The 25,856-nt window shown below is 41.9% G+C and overlaps 2 protein-coding genes across 15 annotated transcripts; one reads left to right on the forward strand and one right to left on the reverse strand.

Annotated features, from left to right (window-relative positions):
• Positions 1–929: 929 nt before the first annotated feature.
• Pih1D1 (PIH1 domain containing 1) lies at positions 930–10,408 on the reverse strand. Of its 2 annotated transcripts, none has more exons than XM_017080352.4 (5): positions 10,192–10,393; positions 10,021–10,132; positions 1,320–1,960; positions 1,110–1,253; positions 930–1,043 (listed from the first exon to the last, which is right to left on the reverse strand). In XM_017080352.4, the coding sequence occupies exons 1-5, from the start codon at positions 10,258–10,260 to the stop codon at positions 1,008–1,010; spliced, it is 1,002 nt and encodes a 333-aa protein (XP_016935841.1). In that variant the 5' UTR covers positions 10,261–10,393; the 3' UTR covers positions 930–1,007. The 2 variants fall into 2 exon arrangements, with proteins under 2 accessions (XP_016935841.1, XP_016935840.3); XM_017080351.4 differs by lacking the exons at positions 930–1,043; positions 1,110–1,253; positions 1,320–1,960 and adding exons at positions 2,057–2,220; positions 2,483–3,363; positions 3,868–6,444 and having other exon boundaries at positions 10,192–10,408.
• MRP (Multidrug-Resistance like Protein 1) lies at positions 7,631–24,372 on the forward strand. 13 transcript variants are annotated; one of them, XM_070999506.1, is made up of 13 exons: positions 7,632–7,790; positions 10,862–10,987; positions 11,056–12,573; positions 12,813–12,950; positions 13,079–13,225; positions 14,513–14,597; positions 14,658–15,477; positions 15,620–15,990; positions 16,971–17,191; positions 22,226–22,443; positions 22,518–23,024; positions 23,083–23,464; positions 23,531–24,372. In XM_070999506.1, exons 2-13 carry the CDS (start codon positions 10,934–10,936, stop codon positions 23,720–23,722), a joined length of 4,653 nt encoding a protein of 1,550 aa, XP_070855607.1. In that variant the 5' UTR covers positions 7,632–7,790; positions 10,862–10,933; the 3' UTR covers positions 23,723–24,372. The 13 variants fall into 13 exon arrangements, 12 of the variants coding, with proteins under 12 accessions (XP_070855609.1, XP_070855608.1, XP_070855607.1 ...); XM_070999504.1 differs by lacking the exon at positions 16,971–17,191 and adding an exon at positions 18,012–18,232; XM_070999503.1 differs by lacking the exon at positions 16,971–17,191 and adding an exon at positions 18,877–19,097.
• The last annotated feature ends 1,484 nt before the right edge of the window (positions 24,373–25,856 follow it).

Raw genomic sequence — 25,856 nt, forward strand, 5'->3', positions numbered from 1 at the left:
GAATCGTCGGAAAGCATTTAACGGGCAGCAGGAAGCGTTTCCGACCCCATAAAGTATACTTATTCTTGATCAGCCGAGTCGATCTAGCCATGTCCGTCTGTCCGTATAAACGCTGTGATCTCGGAAACTATAAGAGCTACAATACTGAGATTGGGCATGCAGATTCCTGAGTTTCCTGCGCAGCGTAAGTTTGTTCCAGAAATGTTCCACGCCCACTCTAACGCCCAAAACTGTGGCTCCAACAGTTTTGATGCTGGAATAAAAATTTTAACTGAAATGTATTGTTCTTATCAATACCTACCGATTGAAACACAAACTTCAAAAAATCAAAATTAAATATGAGCGCGGACATCTCAGAAAATATCAAAGAATTGGGATTTCAGATTTAGATTCCGTAGCCTTGAGCGCAGCGCAACTTTGTTACGTGAATATTCCACGCCCACAAACCGCCCAAACTTAAAATGTATTAGTCTCGTCAATACCTAACGATTGATCAAAAAAAAAGATCCAAATCTCAATAGCCTAGCTTTTATAGTTTCCGAGATCTCAGCGTTCATCCGGACATGGCTAGATCGACTCGGCTAGTGATCCTGATCAAGAATATATATACTTTATGCGGTCGGAAACGCTTCCTTCTGCCTGTTACATACTTTCCGATGAATCTAGTAGACCCTTTTACTCTACGAGTAACAGGTATAATTAGGCTCGTAAAAACGTAATGTTCGCTTGCATCAGCTGAGTCTGACAGCTGTTATTTTAACAGAGGCCTGTTAAGTTAACATTTTCGATTTGTAACAATTTGATCTTATCTTAATTAGATAACATCAACTCTTCGCAATTTTCAATACTTGTAAAAAACATGCAATCAAAGCCAGTGTTGCTACCAACAACCTTAACATCAATGCAATACATAAACTTAACTAAATAAGTAACTTCTGAATTTCAGCATTTATTAACATTATCACAAAGGTAATGATTCATTACATAAGGCAAACATAATTGTTTTTTTAATTACTAAACACCGGGATGCGGATCTGTAGCATCTGAAATGACAAAAAAACAAATCGGGAGTTAGGAGTGGCTTTTTTGTTTGTTGCGCAGTGGGTTACCTTGCTGGTCTTATCGAATAAAGCTTGTGCACGATCTTGCTGCAGACGGTAATTGACAAATTTGTCAAACACATAGCCATGTCTATGGGATTCCACTAGGATACGATCCTCGCCAACATCTAGACTTACCTCTTGCGAAGAAACCTGTTTAAACAAGGCGTTTACTTTGATTGTCCTTTCTTTTTGCCAATGAATGCTGTTAATACTTACGCAATTTGGTAGGTAAATCTCAGCGTGGATTTCATCAACAGAATCGTCTCGAACTCGAGCGCGAAGCTTGTACTGCAAGTCCTGACTTCCGCCTGCGACTTGGCGGGTACTCTTAATGGCCGCTGCATCCTTCTCGTTGATCTCCTGGACTAACTTGCCAGACCTGTCTGGTGTCGATGCCGTATCCTGGCTAGTAATGGCAGCCGGGCCTGCAGCAGCAGGCTGAGCCCTCTGGACATCGTCATTGCGCACTCTGTGAGAAACCAATGTGCCGATGAACTTCCGATTGTTCAGGATAATGGTTTTTTCCATGTTGATCTGCACATTGTACTTTTCGCTCAGGGCCTCAGCCACTATTTGCAGAAAAAAATTATTGAACAGTTGCGATTTCTGCATCTTTACCAAGAACTTTGGATTGACGGCAATATCGCAGACATCGACGGTTTTATCGGAGCGGTCCTTTGTGTGTCTTGGCTCTGAGATGCTCATTGGCACCCGGTACGAACCAGGCGTAGGGGACTCCAGTATGGCAATCAGTTCCTCCTCGGTGACATCTTGGGGAGCTGGAACTTCCGGTGCCTGGCACACGTTGATGAAAAACTTCTCATCGCTATTTAACTTAAAGCTCTTCACGCAGATTCCTGGGAGGCAGAAAGAGGAAACGGAAAGGAATATTAGAGTTTATTATCAGGAGAAAGCTTCATGTAACTAATCAATCTTATGGTGATTCAAGCGTATTTCCATTGCAGAAGCAAAACCCATCGTTTATTTGCCTTTTATTCCGTATACAATCTAATATACATTAAGTTTAAAGATATTTGGGTAATTCGTTTGCACTAATTTATTCTTTCAGGCCAGGGTAGATTTTATTGAAATCCGGCCACGCGATTTCGCTGATTGCCTATAAATATAAATAAGTAATTTGTTAGTCGTGTAGTTAGATATGAAGACAAAGCCACCTGACAACAAGATGTATATATAAATTATATTTCAAACTTTAAAACGAAACTTTGTCCTAAGCTTGTTGCTTCTGTAACCTTTTACTTGTAATCAATATTACGTTATATTAAAAACATATACATTTAGAAAATTATTTTAACATATGAAAATTAAGTATTTCTTGTTATCAGGTGCTTTTAGGTTCGTGAAGCTTTCACTCCCACCTTTAGCTCATCGAAAGCCTGCTTGGCAAGCCAGTGAAAGGCGGGATTCCGCCATGTTTTCGCAATTAATTGAATTTCCTTAGCGTTAAGTATATTTTTTGGGGCTGCACTCTTTAGTGCGCCATGATACCTCTCCCAAAGGTAAACCATAGCGCGGATCTTGTAGAGCCATAAGTGATTGGGAATGCCACGGATCAAGTCCTGTAAGTCCTCAATTTGCGTAACGGACAAGCTCTCGAGAAAAGATTCGTTCATTAAAAGGTATATCGAACGCATGTTGCGGTAGTGGCTGAAAGTATTTTTTTCCAAGCCCATGTGGCCGCTTTTGAATGTTTGATTAATCCCTTCTTTGGTGATGACTTTTCCAGGGACCTTAAAGCGGTGGCGCAAGTTGCGGTCGCCGAACTTCTCCAGCTTCTTGTTGATTGCGCTGCCGCACCACTTGTAATCCCTCCACCAGGCATGCCAGTCCTTGTAGTTATTGGTCCTATAAACTTTTGTCCAATCCCTGCGCAACTGGGCGCGAAGCTTCTTAGCGTCCCGTTTTTTGATCTTTGACTGAAGACCGGATCGGTTCGACTCCAGGGATTCGGTATCAGATACGTCTTCTTCAACTTCATCCTCATCATTCTCTCTATTATTTTCGCCATTATCAGTGGCATACATGTTTGTGTTGTAGATGGGCGTTTGCTCAAAGAAAGTCACCGCGTAGGACTCTTCTTCTGGTTGTGGTAGTTTCTTGCGATTGCTGTTGATGTAGGGAAGGCGCATTCCGCCTATGATGAAGCTACGATTTGTGTCCACCTTCGGAAATATCGGTACGGGTTTTTTAGCCCGGTTAGGAGCCCCTACTTCCGCGGTCTCGGCTTTTCTTTTTTGGCCTGCAAAATTCAATATGACTATATATATACATCTATTTTTGAGGTATTTTCGACGATTTAGGAATGCAAACCAAAGGACAGTTTCAACTAGGACAATTAGGTTAAAATAAATAACATAAGGAGCCGGTGCTAGTCCTTGAAACACTCAGTACAGTTTTACCACTGCTGCTCCCGACTGCTTTTAAACATTTTAAATAAGTTTTTAGTCCTAGAAAACTTCATCCAGGTAAGGTATGTTAAAAATGTTTACAGCAAGATTTAAAAAAGTTTCGTTATGGAAAAGGAGGCTATTTAAATTCTAGCCATATCCAAAACGGTGTGATATAAAAAAGCTGTGGATCACATTGGAAAAAATTATATTTTATTCGGTTTGCATTCCATGGTTTAAAAAAAATGTCGGAACCATTTTAGTTATTTGAAAGCATACAATATGCTTTTATGTAACTCAAAATTGGTTCGTATCAAGATTGTTTTTAAAAATGAAGAAAAATGCTTAGCCCTTACCAGCGCGTGGATTCACCATGGCCGCATTGTTCGTAGTAGCTAAACCAGAAGGTTTAGGTTTAATTGACTGCTGACCCGGACCCGTTGCACCAGGATTGGTGTTCCTAGCAACGCTAGCGGGTTGATTGAGTTTCTTTTGATTTGGTCCACGGATTTTTTTATCTTGGCTCGGCATACCAGGTTTGCCATCTCGAGCTTGGTTTGGTCGGCCTTGATTGGGACCACCAGAATTCACATTCCGGGTTGCATTGCGATCTTGACTTGCTGTCGAATTAGATCTTGGTTGGCTTGGCACGCCAGGATTAATGTTTGATCTTGAAATTGATCTTTGTTGCTGTGGTCCACCGGGAATAATAATTCTTTTCATATTACGATCTAGACTTGATGTAGTTCTGTTTTGATGTGGTCCACTGCCAATTCTTGGTGCAATTCTATCTGCATTTGGTACATTCGGTCTGCCTTGCTTGGGTCTGTTAAGACTTGGACCGCCAGTTTGCGGGTTGTCGCGGTAACGATCCACCGAATCGGATCCGCGGTGGATAGCTGGCTGATACTGGTTTGGTGGAAAATGAGGGTTATTTGAGCCTTGGAATGTGTTGTCTTCCCTAGGTGGAAAGTGTCGGATGTCAACAGCACGCGAAGAGTTGTTTCGCTGATTGAAGTCGTCGTTTGGATTGCGACGATCAAGTTCTCGATCCAACTGGCGCCTGTTTCCGTCAAAGTTACGCTCGTTGCGATTACGTCCATATGAATTACCTTCATCGTAGCCATGTTCTCGTGGGCTGGGTTGGTTACCCAAGTTTTGAATGAAACCACGATCTTCTCGCTCGCGCACATCTGGTCTTCTAAAATGATCAGGCTGCCCTGGACGAAAATGATCATCGTTTATAGTCGCACCATTTCTTTCATCAATGAATTCTTGATCTTCGAGTAAGTTGTTTTCATATAAATTTCTTTCATTAGCTTCAATCCAGTCAGTCCGACAAAGCGTTATTTGGTTATCGTTGACAATACGCTGATAATTCCGACCGGTTTGGGGTCCAGGGTTTCTGCCAACGTTTGCGTCTAAATCAGGAATATCTTGGTCAACGTAAAGCTCCTGTTGTTGCTGCGGTCGGTTATCAGGAGAATGGAATTGATCTCTAGGCAGCTGAAAGTTCTCATCGATGTTGCCACGTTGATTAATTATTGAAGTTCGGTCCAAGTTGGTTTGTTGATTGGTAACGAAGTTCTGATTACCATATCCTCGATTGTTGTTTATGCGAGGATTTTTAAAGTTTGAGGGATTACCTCTAGTGTTTTGCAACTGGCCACTGCTATTGGTATTGCGATTAAATACTTGAATATTTTCATTTTGGGTGTTAAAATTAGTTTGATCGACATTCGTGTTGCGATTGAATTGCTGGGTAGCATAACGATTATTCCCATTAGGTCCTTGCGGAGTATGTTGATTGAACCTATCGTTGTTAACATTGCGATTGTTTCGATAGAATTCATCGTCGTTAACATTGCGATTATTTCGATTAAACTCCTGAGGATTGGCATTTCCATGAGAGCGAATAAACTCCTGTGGATTTACGATTCTTTTAGGATGGTTTATCTCCTGCGGATTCACATTTCTCTTAGGTTGGTTTAAATCCCGCGGATTGGCATTTCTATTGGGAGGATTGAAATCCTGTCGATTCGTCTGTATATTCTCATTTCGGTTATTCCGATTAAGTTCTTGAGGATTTAAATTACGATTATTCCGAGTGAATTCAACGCTGTTCACATTACGGTTATTGCGAGCAAAGTCCTGCTGGCTTGGATTACGATTGTTACGGCTGAATTCATCATTTCTATTATTACGATTAAATTCTTGAGGAATTATGTTGCGATTTAACTCCTCAGGATTTTGGACTGGGTTATTGCGATTAACATCCCGATTTCGGTTGATCGGAGCATTAACAGGTCCGAAATTCCTGTTGTTTGGCGGCCGTGCTGGTTCCTGACTGAACTCATCAATTATATTATTACGATTAAACTCTGGTCGACTTGCATTTCGATTATCAATGATTCTGTATGGATTTTTTCTTATATCTTCAGGATTTCCTCCAGGATTTTTACGACTGATGTCCTGATTTCGATTAATGGGAACATTAACAGGTCCAGAATTCCTATTGATTGGTTCCCGAACTGGTAACCGCTGATCTACGAATCCCCGACTGTTGTCTCTTCGGTTTTGAAAGTTGCCATCTCTTTGACGGTTCCTCGGACGTGATCGGTCACCCCTCACCGGCGAATCATCCCGGCTGACGTTGTGCCAGTTAATGTTCCGTGGCGGCGGAGGAGTACGTGGTCGTGACTCAACCTCGTCCTGGTTCTCCACCGCTTCCCCGATGGCCCGCAGTACCTCCTTGTCCACCACGTCCTGACGACTGTCGCCCAGCTCCACGCTGAGGCGGAACCTCTGGCGCTGGAACTGGCGGAGGTTGAAGTTGGGCACACTGAGGGTGCGCTGGGCCAGGGCGTTGGCCAACACTCGACTGGCGCCCAGCTCGCGGAGAAACCCCCGTCGGTTGTCCAGTTCGTTGTTTCCTAATTTCATGGTACCACATGAAATTAGAAGTTTAGAAAAGCAAACACGTCTTGGGTTAGAGGTATTGTCACGTTTGGCAGACCACTTCCAATATAACCTACTCATGAAAAATTTTTGTTTACATATGCAGAGCTCGCTAAAAAATGTTTTTAAATTAATACTGTATAGATTTAATAAAATAAACCATAAACAAGTAATAACATCTTTAATTTTCATATCTTGACAGTCTAAGCATTCATAATAAATTTAAATTCATGTCTTGCTCACATACAGGATCATTAAATTAATTGCAATAACCAATGGGTAAAATGATAAACTGCATTTAAAATTCTTCAATACTTAATTGGCGTTTTAGTCGTTATCAAACTGGTGACTAAGGTTGATGTTTGGTGTTTTTATAAAAAATCGGCACTATCTATTGTTTTAATTTAAACATTACTCAAGTTGATTAGATTAGCAATCCTATACCTTTTTTTTATTGAATTTAGAATTTTTACAGGAATTCTTTGCGTTTCTAGAATATTCCAAGCATATTTTTAATTGCTGGGCCAGCACTGCATAGGCATACATATGTACGTATAAAATATAAATATGAAATCAAAACACATCAAACTGATAAAATGCCAAGGAGCCCTCGGCCACACGTACAAACTACAGGAATAGTAATGGTCATGCTTATACCAAAAACACGGAGTACTCGCAACCAAACACCCATTAAATCCTCCCTATTGGGGGGCTTCTACTAGTATCGTTATCAATTGGGGCCTTCTGTTGCTCTTGCGTCAACAAAATGCTTAAGAGTGCTCGGCTCTTGGTGTTTTTTCGTATCTCTGCTAGCTTTACACGCGGTCTTAATAATTTCACCAGAGCCGGAAAGTCCATATTGTTCATATACCACTTAAATTTGTGGAAGAGAGTGGCGTTATCTCTCGGTATCTGATAGGTTTTTTTTCTGACCGAACGTGGTCTTATGGCCCTGTTGAGAGAGTCGGGCGTTGATTGCATGGGATTTTAATTGACCGGGAGGCCAAAAAAGAAAGAGCGAAGTCAAACTTTTTCTATTGTATACACATATTCTCTTGTCTTACGAGGTATTTCCCTCTCCGAGGCGGCTATTATCTCATTTTTGTTTTCAGCATGGGAATGCAAAACAAATAAGATTGCTCGCCGCGCCTGGCTCGAATTCAGTTGCCTTTTTAGCTCGCAACGAGCCGGTTGTACGTCGATTTCTAGTGCTTTGCCGCTGCCCTCCATCCAAAGCGATCCGATCCCAACCGCTGCGATACGTTTTGATTCTATTCACTCCGATCCGTCCGAATCGCAGCGCCTTTTTTTATACGTAGAGGTAATTATAAGTGACATTTCAGTCGCATCGATACCGTCCATTGTTGCTTCTCTCGCTGCTGTTGTTATTGGAGTCCGCCAAAGCGGAACAAGTGTGTGAGTGTGCGTTTGTGCCTAAGTGAAATGTATCTGTATTTCGTGGTGGGTGCGAAAGTATCTTTGCTTGAAATTGTGAAATTTCCGAAAGGCTCCAGAGAATCCCGCGCAAACATTCTTGAAAAATGGGTGATTCACAATCAAAATTGTTTGATAATAACCATTAGTGTTTTGTCATGCTTGTAGCGCGATTATTTAATTGATAAAAAATGTATAATTGGAGTGCGCAAGGTTGAAGTTTTTCATTCAAATGATATTACACGGTGATAGATAATAACTGCCTCGTGAGTTCCACTGTAACCGATCTGACGTCAGAGGCCTTGAAAGAAAGGCCTTGTTCTATAGTTTCGACAGCTTCTGCCATCACGATGATAGTCAGATCGGAAAAAAGAGCCCTGAAGCGAAGCTCCCGGGGCGAAGAAGCAGCAGCAGCTAGAGCAAACAAGTGTGCGATAAGCAACAATATAAGGATTACAAACTGCAATTCATAACTAGAGTAACGACAAACACAATAGAAGAATCCAGTATATGGTGGGGCCGATAAGGTTCAGCCGTGGGGGCCCCGATAAGGAATTGCTAGTAAAGAGCATTTCGCTTCAGGGAAGTTCCTTTTTTGGAGTTTGCACTCAGCTGAATGCAGCCAGTCAGCCTTATCGCTCTGTGTTCATAAAGACAGCAACTGTCAAGTGTCGTTAATATTCTGTAAATAAATCACGGTTGTTTGTCGGTGCAAAGAAAAACGTATCAACAATTTATGCCGGCTGGCAAGATCCAGAACAAACAAATAAGGTGTCAAGTAAGAGAAATGGTTTTAGCCAGAGAAATCTAAGGCAGTGCTTTTCCCTTGATTTTGTTGGAGAGGCGAGAGGTCTCGTTTCCATTTCGCTTAGCATCTCATCGTGACTTGGCGCTTTGTCTTAAAGAGAAATTTCGTCGAAGTCAAAATCAACACACATTTTGTGCAATTGAGTACTATATTTGTCGGGGGTTTTCGTCTGCCGATTGTTGTGCTTATATAATCGCTGCGGGAACAGGTTTCGTCGTTAATTATATCGAACTTAAAATACCCGTTTCTGCTATGTTAGAATTTTATCTAAAGCCGCATGCTTAAAACACATGCGTAAACGGGCAAACAAGTTTATAGCGCCCATAAGATGTGACTAGCCCAATGGCTGAAACGAAATTCGCGGCTTCGGTCAAGATTAGCTCGAAATTTGTCTTTCTTTTTTTGTTTGTGTATATTAGTTCTTCTTTGGGGCGGGAAAACTCGTTTTCGTTGCTTATTTGTCATTGGCAATGGACAGTCGTTAGCAATAAACTATCATTTCAAGTGGGCGCGATGAGGCCTTCCACCAGGTGGCCCTGGACATGTAAACACTTATCTCGGCATAGCACACAATTACGAGGGGCTAGATTACAAACTAAACTATTTAACCCTCCTAATCCTCAAATGCCGCGTTCTTTGATTTAACTGGGATAATTTGTAAAATAATATATTGTGTGTAAAATTTAGAATGAAAGATAAAATCAAGATAATTAGTATGGTTCTATTCCAAAAAGCAAAAATTTTGACTTGACGTTAAGAAGGTTCATATTATAGTAATTAAAAAAGTATCCATTAGTTTACGTAAAAAAACATTAACATTAAACTCATTAATATTTATAAATTGTATATTAATTCAGGGAAATATGTAGTTAAAATTAATTGAATCGCTTAGATTGCGCTGGACTTCGGTGGTGTATCAGTTTTGAGAAACTCGTATTACAAACAAAAATAAGATTTTGATGAATTAAAACCCAATTCCTAAACCCATAGTGTTCCTAAAACTGGTATTTATCGAATCTCTCTCTATATTGCATTTTGATTAACAGTCAAGGCATTTGAGGGTGAAGAACTTAAGGCGCGTTCGCTTTTCCGGTTGCCTGCTTATCGCGGGTTCACTGTACCGGCCTTATGCGCAATCGATAGCGACGTGAGATGTTTATCTGGTCGACATGGCTTCGCACTCGCAGAGATTAGAGCCCATAAACTCGGTGTCATGCCTAGCCGGCTAGAATCACCGGGACTCTCCGCTCCGCCGGCCAAGATTAGAGTCCCCTGTGAAATTCCGGTTACTGCTCTGGTCGCCACTCACCTGCGGTCGGCTGCACAATTATCGAGTCCCGCGGCGGAGGCTTCTGCTGCTGGCCACTTCCACCGGGATTAGCACCTCCAAAGAACTGGTTGATGTTGTCCTCAAACTCGTTCTGCGTAAAAAACATGTGAAAATTAAAGTTCTTCACATCGCAGTCTTTAAGTTTCTTACCCGCACGAATCTCAAGTTCTGCTCGCGAAAATTGTCGTTGCCCTCAATGAAATTGGAGCGACGCGACATTTTGCTTTGCGATTTCAACAGCCAGTCACGAAGTTAAGCAAATGAAATGCGGATTATACGTTTTGCGAAAGAAAAATACACAATTTACGATTTTATCAGAACGGAGCTGTCAACTCGGTTGAAATGAAAATGGCTGCGATAGTGTGACCCTTAATAGAGAATTATGCAATGCCACACAGTACATGTAAAATACCAGAAACTAGTATGGTGGATATCGCGTTACAGGAAGTGGTTTTAATAAATTGAGTCCATGCCAAGTAGTGACTTGCTATCCATTTATACGTTTACAAATGGTAATAATACAAATCACTTTCGAATTCCGTAGAAATATTAAATTAATAACCTTGAATGATAATTAACAAGTGTAAAACAAAGTTCTCCAAATTTATTTATAAATTCCAAAAAGTTATTATGCTGGAAGCACATTTTGTTTCCATTTTCTAACCCGACACCCACTGTGCCAATAAATACCAGAATAGTACCGGTACTGGGAAAACCTCTCCCACTGTCGCCACTAGCGGTTTTTGTAGTTGTGCGGCTTGGGAAGGAACAGCTGTTGGCCAGAAAATATAGACCCGTTTAATTCCCTGCCGCCTTACAGTTACCACATCGCCCGATATAGCGGATATAACCCAGTTGCACGTGGAGAAGGTTGCCGCATAGACGAGTGACCATGGCGGAGGACACAAGCTCGCCAATGGACAGATTTTGCGGTTCCACGTTCTGGGTGAGTGCAAAGGTTCTTGGGTTTGGGTCAGGAACTACATATATGGTTTCCGTTTATCCGCCGAACAGAACTCAACGGAAACATGGTACACCACCGATCCGGACTTCACGCCCTGCTTTGAGCAGACGGCGCTGGTCTGGACGCCCTGCGCCTTCTACTGGGCGTTCGTTGTCTTCGACTTCTACTACCTGAAAGCCAGTCTGGACAGGAATATTCCCTGGAACAAGCTGAATGTGAGCAAGGCACTGGTTAATCTGGGCCTGCTGGTCATCACTGCCCTGGATCTGATTATGGCCCTGATCAAGAAGGGCGGCGATTCCGAGCTGCCCCTCTACGACCTGGATGTATGGGGTCCCATCATTAAATTCGCCACCTTCCTGCTGATCTTCATATTCATCCCGCTGAACCGGAAATACGGCGTCCAGACCACAGGCTGCCAGTTCCTCTTTTGGTTCCTGCTCACCGTGCTGTCGATTCCCCGCTGCCGCACGGAAGTTCGGCTGGATGCGGAACGTCAGAAGGTCCTGGACTCGCAACAGCCCACGGAGCAGGACTTCTCCTGGGAGGAGTACCAGTTTGTCAGCTTCTTCATCTTCTTTACCTTCACCTGCATCATGCTGATCCTGAACTGCTTCGCGGACGGTATGCCCAAGCAGTCCAAGTACCAGAGGGGCGAGAACGAGATTCCAGAGTTGTCGGCCAGTTTCCTCTCTAGGATCACCTATCAGTGGTTCGACCGCATGGCCCTCAAGGGCTACCGCAACCCGCTAGAGGAGAAGGATCTGTGGGACCTGAGACCCCAGGACAGTTGCTCCGAAGTCATGCCCATCTTTGCCCACCACTGGAACAAGAACGTGCGCAAAAACTACAAAGGAAGGGCTCGCGTGGAACCGAAAGCGCAGTTCAGCAATGGCAATGTGACCTTTGAGAATCCCCACGGCGAGAAGAACGGCGGCAAGAAGGGCGTAGCCAGCATTATGCCGCCGATCTACAAGTCCTTCGGAGGCGTTTTTCTGTTCGGCTCGCTGATGAAGTTATTTACCGACGTCCTGACGTTTGCCCAGCCACAAGTTTTGAGTTTGATCATCAGCTTCGTTGAGGCCCAAGAAACGGTGGCGGAGCCCCAATGGAAGGGTATCTTGTACGCTGTCTTGCTTTTCGTTTTGGCCGCTGCCCAGACCTTTATTCTGGGCCAGTATTTCCACCGCATGTTCATCGTGGGTCTGAGAATCAGGACAGCTTTGATCAACGCCATCTACCGCAAGGCCCTGCTCATTTCTAACTCCACCAAAAAGGAGTCCACCGTGGGCGAGATCGTCAATTTAATGGCTGTGGATGCACAGCGTTTCATGGAGCTGACTACCTACCTGAACATGATCTGGTCGGCGCCTCTGCAGATCAGCCTGGCCCTTTATTTCCTCTGGCAGCAACTGGGACCGTCTGTTTTGGCCGGTCTGGCTGTGATGATAATCCTAATCCCCGTGAACGGAGTGATTGCCAGCCGCATCAAAACCTATCAGATCAGACAGATGAAGTACAAGGACGAGCGTGTTAAGCTAATGAATGAAGTTCTGAGTGGCATTAAGGTGAGTGATCCTAGGATTAGGGATACATTTTTAGAGGAGGATCAACTCTAGAAGTTATTCGAATTGTAATTTTATTTAATGACTAGTAGACACCTAATTATCTTCCATTTCGGTAAAAGCCTAATCTCTTAGGTATTCTAATACTTCATTGTCATGGTGACTCAGGTCAGGAGTTGATCCTTTGTTAAAATTTTTCTTAGCTAATCAACACTTGCTCACAATACATTTAATCCCAACAGGTCCTCAAGTTGTACGCCTGGGAGCCGAGTTTCGAGAAGCAAGTGTTGGACATCCGTGACAAGGAGATTGCGACTCTGCGATCCACCGCATATCTGAACGCGGGAACGTCGTTCCTGTGGTCTTGCGCCCCCTTCCTGGTAAGATATGCCAGCCCCGCAGGGCTCTGAGTCCTCCGAGATTTCTTTACAGCTGGCCGAGATGAGTTGGACGTTTAGCATTGGACTAATCTGGCAAATATATGTACTTCGTGTCCGAACAATCAAAGGTTTCCTTGGTAACGTTCGCCACTTACGTGCTGACCAGCGAGGCGAATCAGCTGAGCGTCGAGAAGGTGTTAGTCTCAATCGCCCTCTTCGACCTCATGAAACTCCCGCTGACCATCCTGCCCATGCTGAGTGTTGACATAGCCGAGGTACGGCGCCCACGATGACGATGGAATAACAACCTCTTCGGCTATGGTGCATCTCCGCCTCTCCTTTCTCCATCACCTTCAAAACAAGGATCAAGAACAGCCATTTTAGCAACGCCTTAAACGATATTGTGTATTATCTTTTAGGTTTCATTAGTCACATTCGCCACTTACGTTCTTATTGATGAAAATAACGTGCTTGATGCCACCAAAACCTTTGTCTCATTATCATTATTCAACATTCTCCGTTTTCCGTTAACAATGTTGCCCATGCTGATCACCAACCTGGTGCAAGTAAGTTACGCTCGATTGCAATTCCAAATACTACACCTTAGACGATCACAGTGGGGCTGTTGGATTATGTTTTCAATATAACACACGCTGGTCCCCGGCCCCACTGTGATCGGCGATTTTGTGCCGTTTTGTGATTGTGATTTATGTTTATTTACTCAATTTGAATTCTTTTTTAGCCAAAACAATTTTACACCCAAAATATCCCCTAACCCATGTTACCCTATCCTTCAAAGATTCCTCGGACTCATTTGTATCCAATTAAATTTTAAAGCATCTCTTTATCTGGGCTTAAACTTTAAAGTTGTCCGAAACAAACCATCTCCGATATTTCACATACCAGGTGGTGGGATGCCTCCTCCATCCGTTTCAATAGCAACCATTTGTTTGGGTTTTAAAAATGCCCTTGCAGAGGGCATTAAGTATGGGAGATTTAATTGTAGGTATAACGAAGTCATGTTAATTTGTCTGTCTATACCGATGAAAATATATGGATTTTTGATAAGTATGGGAGATTTAATTGTAGGTATAACGAAGTCATGTTAATTTGTCTGTCTATACCGATGAAATTTTATGGATTTTTGATTGATACAATTATGAAAATTGTTATCTTGTATTTAAATAGGATTAATCAAAGATAACATTGCATCATTAGGTCTTCTATGTTATTATGCTATATTTCATAAAGTCTTCATAAATAAAACTAATTATTGATTTTATTCATTTAAAACTAATAACCCTATGTAATATACCCAATTTTATACTCTTGTTACCTTCAAACCATTGGCTCTACATTTTTTTGTTCTGCAGGGGTATAAACAGTCTTCGGAAGACCGAAGATATTTCTTGTTCATTTAGTTTTGGATCTACGTTTTCCCCATCTCTCCCCTATATTTTTCCTTTCCCCAACCTTCTACTAACATTTTCTGTGTACCAAAATATTGCAATTTGTGCAAACGATTTTAACCGATTTCCCATTTTCCATGTGCGAACGATTAGACGCAAGTTTCTGTGAATCGTATAAATAAATTCCTGAACAGTGAGGAACTGGATCCCAACAGTGTTCTCCACGATCCATCCAAACGTAAGGATACTTAATTATTTTCTTAAGATATTTGGGTTAACATATTTAATGTACTTACAGCCCACCCCATGAGCATTGAGAATGGCGAGTTCTCCTGGGGCGATGAGATTACGCTGCGCAATATCAACATCGAGGTGCACAAGAACAGCCTGGTAGCCCTGGTTGGCACCGTTGGCTCCGGCAAGTCGTCTGTGGTGCAGGCTTTCCTCGGCGAAATGGAGAAACTCGCGGGCGTTGTCAACACTGTGGGCAAGTTGGCCTATGTGCCGCAGCAGGCGTGGATTCAGAATGCGACGGTGCGGGACAACATCCTCTTTGGGCAGTCCTACGACCGGAAGCGCTACAACAAGGTGATCGACGCCTGTGCCCTGCGAGCCGATATCGACATTCTGTCGGCCGGAGATTTGACGGAAATCGGTGAGAAAGGCATTAATTTATCAGGTGGCCAGAAGCAGCGAATCTCGTTGGCCCGTGCCGTGTACAGTGATGCCGATCTCTATCTGCTGGACGATCCTCTGAGCGCTGTAGACGCCCATGTGGGCAAGCACATCTTCGAGGAGGTGATCGGACCCAAGGGTATACTGGCGCGTAAGTCACGCGTGCTGGTCACCCACGGCGTCACTTTCCTGCCCCAGGTGGACAGCATCTACGTGATGAAAATGGGCGAGATTAGCGAGAGTGGCACATTCGATCAGTTGGTCAAGAACAAGGGTGCCTTCGCCGACTTCATTATCCAGCATCTGCAGGACGGCAATGAAGAGGAGGAGGAGCTTAACCAGATCAAGCGGCAGATCTCCAGCACCGCAGATGTCCCTGAGTTGCTAGGCAGTGTCGAGAAGGCCATTAAGTTGGCGCGTACGGAAAGCCTGTCAGATTCCATGTAAGTAAATAAGTATTAAAGACAATTCTAAAGGAATTCCGTTGGCGAAATGAAATAAATAAATAAATAAATAAATAAATTGTACTTAGTGGATTATCCGTTTACGAGATGTTATATTAACATATTTCCCTTTTTTTTTTAGCTCCGTTACCTCGGCCGATAGTTTGATGGGCGGTGGAGGAAGTCTTCGCCGGCGCACCAAGCGTCAGAACTCCCATGATTCCGTTGCCTCCGCCGCATCCCTGAAAAAGAAGCAGGAGGTTGAGGGCAAGCTGATTGAAACTGAAAAGTCACAGACTGGTGGCGTAGAGTTCGCAGTATACAAACATTACATCAAGAGCGTTGGAATCTTCCTGTCGGTGGCCACATTAGTACTCAACTTTGTTTTCCAAGCATTCCAAATCGGCTCGAATTTGTGGCTCACTAAGTGGGCAAACGACCAAAACGTCGGGAACGACACTAGCCTCAGGGACATGTATCTGGGTGTTTACGGTGCCTTCGGATTCGGTCAAGGTAAGTCCATTGTGATTCGATTTATTTTTTAAATTCTTCGTTTGAAGTTATCCTTGTTTCATGTTCGTTATGTCCATTTTGTGTTCTTATTTAAAGTTTGTTTTAATTTTTTTATATTGCTGTATGTTTTTTGCTTACTGTTAAAACGTTTTATGTTTTTGCTTTTGTATATATCTCTTTTGTTATTTAAAAACAATGATGGTTTCAAAATAAATAAAACATTTTGAATGGCTTAACAACCATCTTCAATTCACATTAGAAGCCACGAAAATATATAATATTATTACTCTCTTTATATAGCTAGAAATATCTTCATTTAAAATTCAATACATTTTTTTAAACGTTTTAATTTATACTTGCATAATAAAATGTTCTATTCGTTTGAAACCATCGCTGCTATACCTGTTCTTTAGATTATTTTATGTTTGGTTTGGGGGTTTCATTTATGTATTGCTTTTTTGATTGCTTCTAACTTTGACGCCAAGAGAAAACACATGCTGCTAGCTACCAGTAGGATATTATTGACTACAGATCCGATTTTCTATAACTAAATGACTAACCTCACCTTTGGCTTACCACAAAAATGCAAACAAAGCACACAAAGATGAAAGCACTAACACCTTAAACCAATTAGTTTAAATATTGCTGCACGCTTAGCAAACTGAGCACAAATGGGCTTCTATATTAATAAACGCTACCACACACGTACTTTATGCTACACAAAAATGTTCTGGATATCGAAAATATAAACTGTTTATCGATCGATAATGATCGATGTTTTCGTAAGACAGAACTCTGCACTTACCCCACTTTACTAACGGTTCTCCTTTTGTGTGTGTATGTTTGTGTGAGTAAATGTCTTGCATATTAATTTTCTCTACTTTATTCGTTGTGAATACTTTCCGACCCTCCCTAATCCGAAAATCAAATTATCGACCAATAATCGAAAAAATCGAAAACAAATAATTCGCAATTTTTAGTCGCGACGAACTTTTTCTCATCCCTCGCCATCTCATTGGGTTGTCTTAAGTGCTCGGAGGTATTACATCAGACCCTACTGTACTACAATCTCCGCTGGCCGATGGAGCTCTTCGACACGACACCGCTGGGACGGATTGTCAATCGCTTTTCAAAAGATATCGATACAATCGATAATGTGCTGCCTTTCAACATTCGTGTCGTCATGGGCCAGGCATTTATGGTAATTGATTGGAGTCGGAGCGTTAATGAATGCCACCAACTATATTAATCCAAGCACGGCTTTAAATATTTAAACAGGGGAATCGGATCATTCTTATATCATGGTCGAACCACCTGATTCATAAATTACACCTCACTAACAATAATAATATTAACCATAACTATATTCTGCCGTGCTCTTTATTTGACTACTGTAAAAAAAAACTAACGTACAAATTTTATGATTTAAAGAACAATTTTTGTTCTATATATTTATACACATATAAAATTATTTTTAACTGATCTTGATTCTAAATATTTCCTAATCTCAATTGAAATTCAAAGTTCAAATGAAAGCTCGGCTTAAGATCTATCGTTGGTAGGCACGGTTTTGTGGCGGTATGTGGTCACTAATTAATATCCCCGTGTCTTCGCTCTCTTCTAAGTTGTTGGAGGATATCTATCCACCCTGATCCTTTCGCTGGGCTGCGTTTATAGTGCCCGATATATGCATAACGACCAATGGAAATGTTTGACATCACACCCCTGGGTCGCATTGTCAATCGTTTTTCCAAGCACATAGACACAATTGACAACACACTGGCACTTAACTTGCGGGTCGTCATTCTGCAGTTGTTTGCGGTAATTATCCGAACAAAGTACTTTTCAAAACCAAAGTCCTCAATTCCAACCTCGGCTGAGTAGTTATCGATAGTTATATAGTTCAGTTTTTCTCTGTAGGTTGTCAAAGCTTCATAGAATGTTTTGTCCAAGCTTCCGCATCGTAATTCAATTAACATTTTCGTTAAACAAAAAATAAAAGAAATAATTTAACTTTCCAGTCTCCGCGTACTTCTTTTGCTCACTTACGCTGGCCCTTGGATGCATTTACTGCTCTGAGGCGCTGCATAAGAGGCTCCTGGCATACGTATTCCGCTGGCCCATGGAATTATTCGACACCACGCCCCTTGGGCGCATAGTTAACCGATTCTCGAAGGACGTCGATACCATCGACAATGTCCTTCCGATGCTTTGGCGCATGGTCATAAGTCAAGCGTTTGCGGTAAATGTCCATCTATTTAGGAAGGGTGTTTCAAAGCTATTAGGGCAGTGACTAGAAAACAAGATTTCAATTAGGTTTACTTCAAAGCCTTCTTTGGAACCATATTTTAAAGATATAAACTACGTTCTATTCTTAATTTAGTTTACTCGATAAATGTCCTTATATACGCTGACCTATTAGTATGAAACGCTCCTTACCTTACCCCTATGCTTTCCATTCATATCCTGAAATAATCTGAATCTCAACCCAAATGTTTTGGTAAAGGCTAAAGGTTACATCTGAACTCCTGTCATATTTTAGGGATTACGTCGGTTTATTGCAGTTCATTTCTAGAATTTAAAGTAATATTTCTTAATTACTGTACCGATTATACCACTAACTTTCTCCAATTGGCACTACCCCAATAAACAGTCTTCCCCAGCAGCACGTACATATGCAAAAGTACAAAACAAAAGTTTTCTTTTTGGCACTAACTCCAACGTTCGATGTTGTGTATATATATGTAAATTGGATTACTAACCTCCTGGGGCTTACACCAACGTAGAAGCATGATCGGTTCAATCTTAAGTTTTTTTTAGAAAGATAGTTTCCCTAAAGCCCCAACTGTAATGCTAAGCTCCTAAACCGATTTACGTTACATGCAGTGCTCTCCAAATATTTGTCGGGCCTGGCCTTAGCGCTCGGAGGACTTCATTGCTCAATGAATGTATTCAACAATCTGCTGCGCACAGGTCTCAAATGGCCAATGGAACTGTTCGACACCACGCCAATAGGTCGCATTCTGAGTCGCTACTCCAAGGATATCGACACGGTGGATGGTGTGCTGCCATCGATAGTCGTACAGTTGTTGAACACGTGTTTCGGGGTAAAGATTGACTCTTAACCTTCCAACATCCCCCACTGGCAGATGGAATTGGGAGAAGCTTAGATCCCTAGCCTGAAACCTAACAAAAGCTGCATTCAACTAACCACCGAAAATACACTCTTATCTGCATCATTTTTATAATTTATTAATTCTATCTTTCATTCTTATTCAAATCTTTCAAGACCTTTAACCTAACATCTCATTTAAACCCTTTGAATCCTTTCCCCACACATCGAAAAATTTACCTTTTACCAACTATGCATGAAAACTTTCATTTACAATTAGCTTAAAAATGAATTGCCTTTGATTTTGGATCAAACTACGCCTTAACTTGAAATAAGATTCATCAGTAGCCTGCCTGTTATATTTACAACCCACCTTTTTATTACAAACCACATTTACTGCGTGTCCGATTTGTGTGTGCGAAAGCCCGAAAGGGGAACTGAACCTTTTTTATTTTAAGCCGAACCTTAAGCAGGTGTTGTGGTGGAAAACACTCTGAAGATGTACTGGTCTCAGAGCCCTTAGTCTTAAGTCTTCTTTATAAGTGGGTGCTGCCATTACGCTTCGGTTGAACGACTTACAATAAAAGATAATGTAGGACATCGCCTCATTTAGTCAGCCATCCAATCGAATCGAATTCCCCCAGACACTTACCAAGTGCCCGTGGGCACACCTGTTCCGCTCTTCCACCTTTCCGATTGTACCAGGTGTGCTAGCCTACTTTGCGGTGGTTATCGTCTACCTTGGCGGCTTTCAGGCGGCAAAGACCATCCACAATGATCTGCTGGCCATCATAATCCGGGGCTCCGTCTGCCGCTTCTTCGATATCACTCCGATCGGGCGACTCTTGAACAGTTTTAGCGGCGATATGGATGTTATCGACGAAGAGTTGCCCGCTACCATGGATTCCTTTATGACCTTTATCTTTATGGTATTTGCATATTTGATTTCCCCCATTTTTCAATATTTTTTCTCTCCCCTTTATTGTTATTATTGATTGATAACTTTTAATTTGTAGCCTTTAAAGAGTTACGGTTTGTACTTGCAAAACTTTCGTTATACAAAGATTTTGCCCAAGTTTTCATTCATATCTCTAATATATCTTTATCTCATTGGATCTTTCCTCCTCTCTTTTTCTATTGCCCATCGAATCAACTTAGGCCTATGCAATTACGGCGCCGCCATATCACTTTTCACAGCCACCTTACATGCCTCATCCAGAGTATTCCATCGACTCTTTAACAACATCATGCATTGTCCCTCAGAGTTTTTCGATATCACGCCCAAGGGTCGGATATTGGATCGCTGTTCAAACGATATCAACTGTTTGGACTTGGTAATGCCAATTAATATAAGAATGGTCATGAGCACGGCGTTTCAGGTAATCTCTTCATCGAGAGAGTGTTTCATATATTTGATCATTTTAATTCCGCGATCTCTTTTTATTTTATTAAAAAAAACCTATTCGGATTATTTGTAGTGGTTTTCTACAGATCAATAGATCTGTTATATAATTCTTGTTTTCTTTTTTTCTTTTTATGGTCAGTTAGTCCTTTTATCAGGGCTCTGTTTTCTTTTGTATTGTCCCAAAAAAAAACCTTAACCTAATGCTAAGATTAGTTTGTCTCTTAACCCTTGTGCTAAGCCCTGTCAGTCAGTCGAAAATAGAATTCTACATTTGTAAAAGTGCTTAAACCGTAAAGTTAAATTCCTTTCGAAATCTCTAGTCTTCAGCTATATAGGCAGTGTGGTAATAGTTTATCTGGGTGCACTGATTGGAACCCGAAAAATATTTGTACAGCTATTTGGCCATCTCATGCATGTCCCGCAATCCTTTTTCGACATAAAGCCCCGGGCCCGCATTCTCGATCGCCTGGCGAACGATATATACAAGTTAGATGTCGTATTGCCAGAACTAATACGCGTATTTAACTCGCAAGTGTTTCGGGTACGTTCGCAGTGACTAACCACCAATATAAGAAAACTTCACAACTAACCCTGACTAACAAATGGTACGATTATCATTGCACAAACTCTCAGCTCGTAGCAATTTGAGGCTTTCTCCGGCATTCCAGCGTAGTGTGTAAATTAATAGTTGGATCGACGGGGCGGGCGCATGTTGTATTCTCGTTCACTTCTATTCCTTTAACTTAAGAATATTTTTCCTGTGGTTGTCTTCCTTTTCTTGGGAATCGCATATAGACCGCCTAAAAACTTGAAAAACTAATGAATTTACTAAATTTGTAAGACATTTCCAAAAAGTTTTTTGCGCTCAATGCTAAAATATGTTCATATCTAAAAATGAATAAAAAATTAAAAAAAAAAAATTGCTAAAAAAATTGAAAAAAAAACTGGATAGCTCAATTTCAAATCAAATTAATAATATATAATACAAATTCAGTAAATATTTTGTTTGGAGAGTAAGCCAACCCCTTACCATTTTGGGGACTTGGCTGGGCAACGTCTATTCGAAAATCCTACTCGAACAGACCTTTCGAGCATAGAATTCAGCTGGTTGGCCTATTGTTTTGCCAATCGATGTGAAATTTAATTCTCCATCCATACTGAATTGCCTAATCGCAGGTGTAACGTCATTCTTTTCGGACCTGGCTCCGGCGCTCGGCAGTTTGCATGCCGCGAGAGTCCTGCACTCGATGCTCCTCGAAAACGTGATGAAATCACCAATGACCATGTTCGATACAACGCCTGTGGGTCGCATTCTGTCCCGATTCTCGAAAGACGTTGAATCGGTTGACCAGAAAATGCCGCAGGTCATTAATGATTGCATTTGGTGTGCTTACGAGGTAATTTCACAGCTCTAGACACCAGTTACCGTCTTCAAATTGCTACAAAACACATCGGAAGTAACCCCAGTGACATTTACCGTGTGCATATCAAAAACTAACTAGTCCATATTAATCTCCTAATTGGCGGCGCCCAATGACTGCCCCTCCCCCATCCTTTACACTCCATCAAGTTAAAGCGTTCGATCCAAAAAATAAGGCAAATTCATGACTTTCTTTTTATCATATTTTTCCTATTAACCCTTTGCATCTCCTCGCACTTTGGTCGACTTTATTACCCTGAACAGCATTTATTTACATTGCTATTTTGCTATTGGCTAGGTTCTGGCTACCATTGTGGTTATTAGTTTGTCCACGCCGATTTTCTTGGCCGTGATCGTGCCCATCGCCTTCCTGTACTACTTCGCCCAGCGCTTCTACGTGGCCACATCCCGGCAGCTGATGCGTTTGGAATCCGTTTCCCGTTCCCCGATCTACTCGCACTTCAGCGAAACTGTCACTGGAGCTTCTACCATTCGTGCCTACAACGTGGGAAATCGGTAAGTTGTAATTTAACAAATCTTTTTTATTACCTTTGATGTTCATTTGATCTTATTCGTCTTTATTACCTCAGCTTTATTGATGAATCGGATGCCAAGGTGGACAAGAACCAGGTCTGCAAGTATCCCTCCGTGATCGCCAACCGCTGGCTGGCAATTCGTCTGGAGATGGTGGGCAATCTGATCATTCTGTTCGCTTCGCTCTTCGCCGTTCTGGGAGGTCAAACCAATCCCGGCCTGGTCGGTCTGTCGGTGAGCTACGCCCTGCAGGTGACTCAAACCCTTAACTGGCTGGTGCGCATGTCGTCCGACATTGAAACAAACATCGTCTCCGTGGAGCGCATTAAGGAGTACGGTGAGACCAAGCAGGAGGCTGCCTGGGAGCTGGAGCAGGACAAGAGCAAGCCCAAGAACTGGCCGCAGGAGGGGCGCGTTGAGTTCCAGAACTTCCAGGTACGCTACCGCGAGGGGCTGGATCTGGTTCTGCGTGGAGTTAGCTTCGACATCAAGGGCGGCGAGAAGGTCGGCATTGTTGGTCGCACGGGAGCCGGTAAATCCAGTCTTACACTAGCGTTGTTCAGGTAAGAAATATTTATATTCAGCCATCATAACCATCAATAACCTACGATTACGATTCAGAATCATTGAAGCTGCCGGTGGTCGCATCTCAATTGATGGAGTGGACATTGCCACTATGGGCTTGCACATGTTGCGCTCCCGTCTGACAATCATCCCTCAGGATCCAGTGCTGTTCTCTGGATCTCTGCGCATCAACCTGGATCCCTTCGAAATTAAAACAGACGATGAAATCTGGAAGGCCTTGGAGCTGTCCCATCTGAAGACCTTTGTTAAGAGTTTGGCAGCTGGTCTAAACCATGAGATTGCCGAGGGTGGCGAGAATCTGTCGGTGGGTCAGCGTCAGTTGGTTTGCTTGGCGCGTGCTCTGCTGCGCAAGACCAAGGTCCTGGTGCTGGACGAAGCCACAGCGGCTGTCGATCTGGAAACAGATGATTTGATCCAGGTGGGTACCGACTGTAAATTTTGTTATATTTTATATGAAATTGATCAATTATTTCATCATTATTAGAAAACAATCCGCACGGAGTTCAAGGAGTGCACTGTCCTAACAATTGCTCATCGGTTGAACACTATTATGGATTCGGACAAGGTGATCGTGCTGGACAAGGGACAGATCACGGAGTTCGCATCGCCCAAGGAGCTGCTAGACAATAACAAGTCAGCCTTCTATAGCATGGCCAAGGACGCCAACCTAGTTTAAGATCCACGAATGTCAACTTGAAACTCCACGAAACTCAAACGAAAGAGTGCCCCAACATAAAAGCCTAGGAAAGTAGATGTACGCAAACAAAATCATTGAACGGTAGCTTTAAGCCATTTGGCACTGACAACTGGCAGTCGGAAAATGCTCTACCTCATGGCTACGACAAGCAACTACGAAACAAAGCAAACAAACAAACCATAGCAAACAATAATCGGAAGAAATTAGCAAATACCAACTGAATGTTCATTAGCCTAAGCGAAATTATTCATGCCAGTTGCGCCTTCGTCGGTTACTCTATGTTCGTTTTTAAAATGTATATGTATTTACATAGTCAAGTGTATTTTTCTATTGTCTATTGTACTTAGTTTTTATGCAACAACAACCCGATGTAAGCAAGCGGAAAAAATGATAAGTTCAGAAATGATAAGAACTCTTATGCCACATATTTATGTACTTAAATGAACAAAAATGAAAAATGAGAATGGTACCCAAACTCACTCAAGAATTTTTTGCCTTCAACTGATAAGATCAGTAAGAAAAAATGGTCATTGTAGTTAAATCAATATATTAAAACTTTTGTAAAATGTATACTTAAATAAAATAACAAACATAGGGAATGAATAAGCCCTACCAAAATCCCAATGAAACTTGAGCTCTTTTTCCTTTTGTCGTCTTTTCTACTTAAAAACGCATGGATCCGAAGAAGAGTCCACGTAGTGACCATCGACCCGGGTTGTGCGCGAGGTGACTACTATATGTAGCCGGATATTTAAAATTTGCTATGATAGTCAGTTCGAAACAAGTAATGCACCGAACGAAAGGTACTGTGATTTTCTTCAATTTTCGGTACTAAGACCTTTAATAAGATGATTTGTTCAGGAGATAGTGTGGTGAAAGTAGGAGTTAAGCTAGGGAAACCGGAGAAGCAAAGTAAAGCAACCTTTTTATTTTGTTATGTTCTTTACCGCAATAAGCGTCGGGTGGTAGCAAAAGCATTGCATACTTTATTGCAAAACAAGGAAGAATGCTATAGTCGAGTACCTCGACTATCAGATACCCGTTACTCAGCTAAAGGGACCAAAGGGAAATGGAGATATGCAAATCGAGATTTAAATACGCCACCTACCGGCGGTAGACAGATTCTAGCGTTATGGGCGTTAGAGTGGGCGTGGCAAAATTTTTTTTGGATCAATCGATAGGTATTGACGAGACCAATACATTTCAGTTAAAATTTTTTATCTAGCATGAAAACTGTGGCCGTCACAGGTTTGGGCGGTTTGTGGGCGCTAGAGTGGGCGTGGCAATTTTTTTTTCGGGTCACTCGATAGGTATTGATGTGAAGAATACACTTATGATAAAATTTTTATTCTAGCATCAAAACTGTAGGAGCCACAGTTTTGGGCGGTTTGTGGGCGTTAGAGTGGGCGTGGCAGTCTACTGAAACAAACTTGCGCTGCGTAAGAAGCTCAGGAATCTGCACGCCAAATCTCAATAGCCTAGCTCTCATAGTTTCCGAGATCTCAGCGTTCATCCGGACAGACAGACGGACAGACGGACATGGCTAGATCGACTCGGCTAGTGATCCTGATCAAGAATATATATACTTTATGGGGTCGGAAACGCTTCCTTCTGCCTGTTACATACTTTCCGACGAATCTAGTATACCCTTTTACTCTACGAGTAACGGGTATAATTATGCAGACCAAAAAATATGTCTGTCGTATTTTGTGTTACAATTCTGGGATAATTTTTTTCGGACTAAAACCGATTGAGCTTAAAAAAGTTAGTTTTACAACTTTAATATTATTATTAATAAAGGTAAAAGTAAATTAAAGATCTGAACACTTCACTTTCTTACCAAAACCATGGAATATGAGGACCAAAAACAATTTTTTAAGCTCGGTTTTTTTTTTAAACTGGACTCAAACTGGTATCATTTTTCGTCACAAAAGTTTATATCAGACCTTTTTTATGCTAAAGGTGCGAACATCATTAATTCTTACTTAGTTTGGAGGTGTTTTTGTTTGATTCAAGTTAAAAAAAAAAATGTTGTTTTTCAGTGATAGCTCGGTACTTTAGCTTTTTATGTTACATATCTTTCAGTAAACTTAATAACTTTGAGCCTTAGGAA

This window comes from Drosophila suzukii, chromosome 2L, assembly GCF_043229965.1.
Source record: "Drosophila suzukii chromosome 2L, CBGP_Dsuzu_IsoJpt1.0, whole genome shotgun sequence".
Taxonomy (NCBI): Eukaryota; Metazoa; Arthropoda; class Insecta; order Diptera; family Drosophilidae; genus Drosophila; species Drosophila suzukii.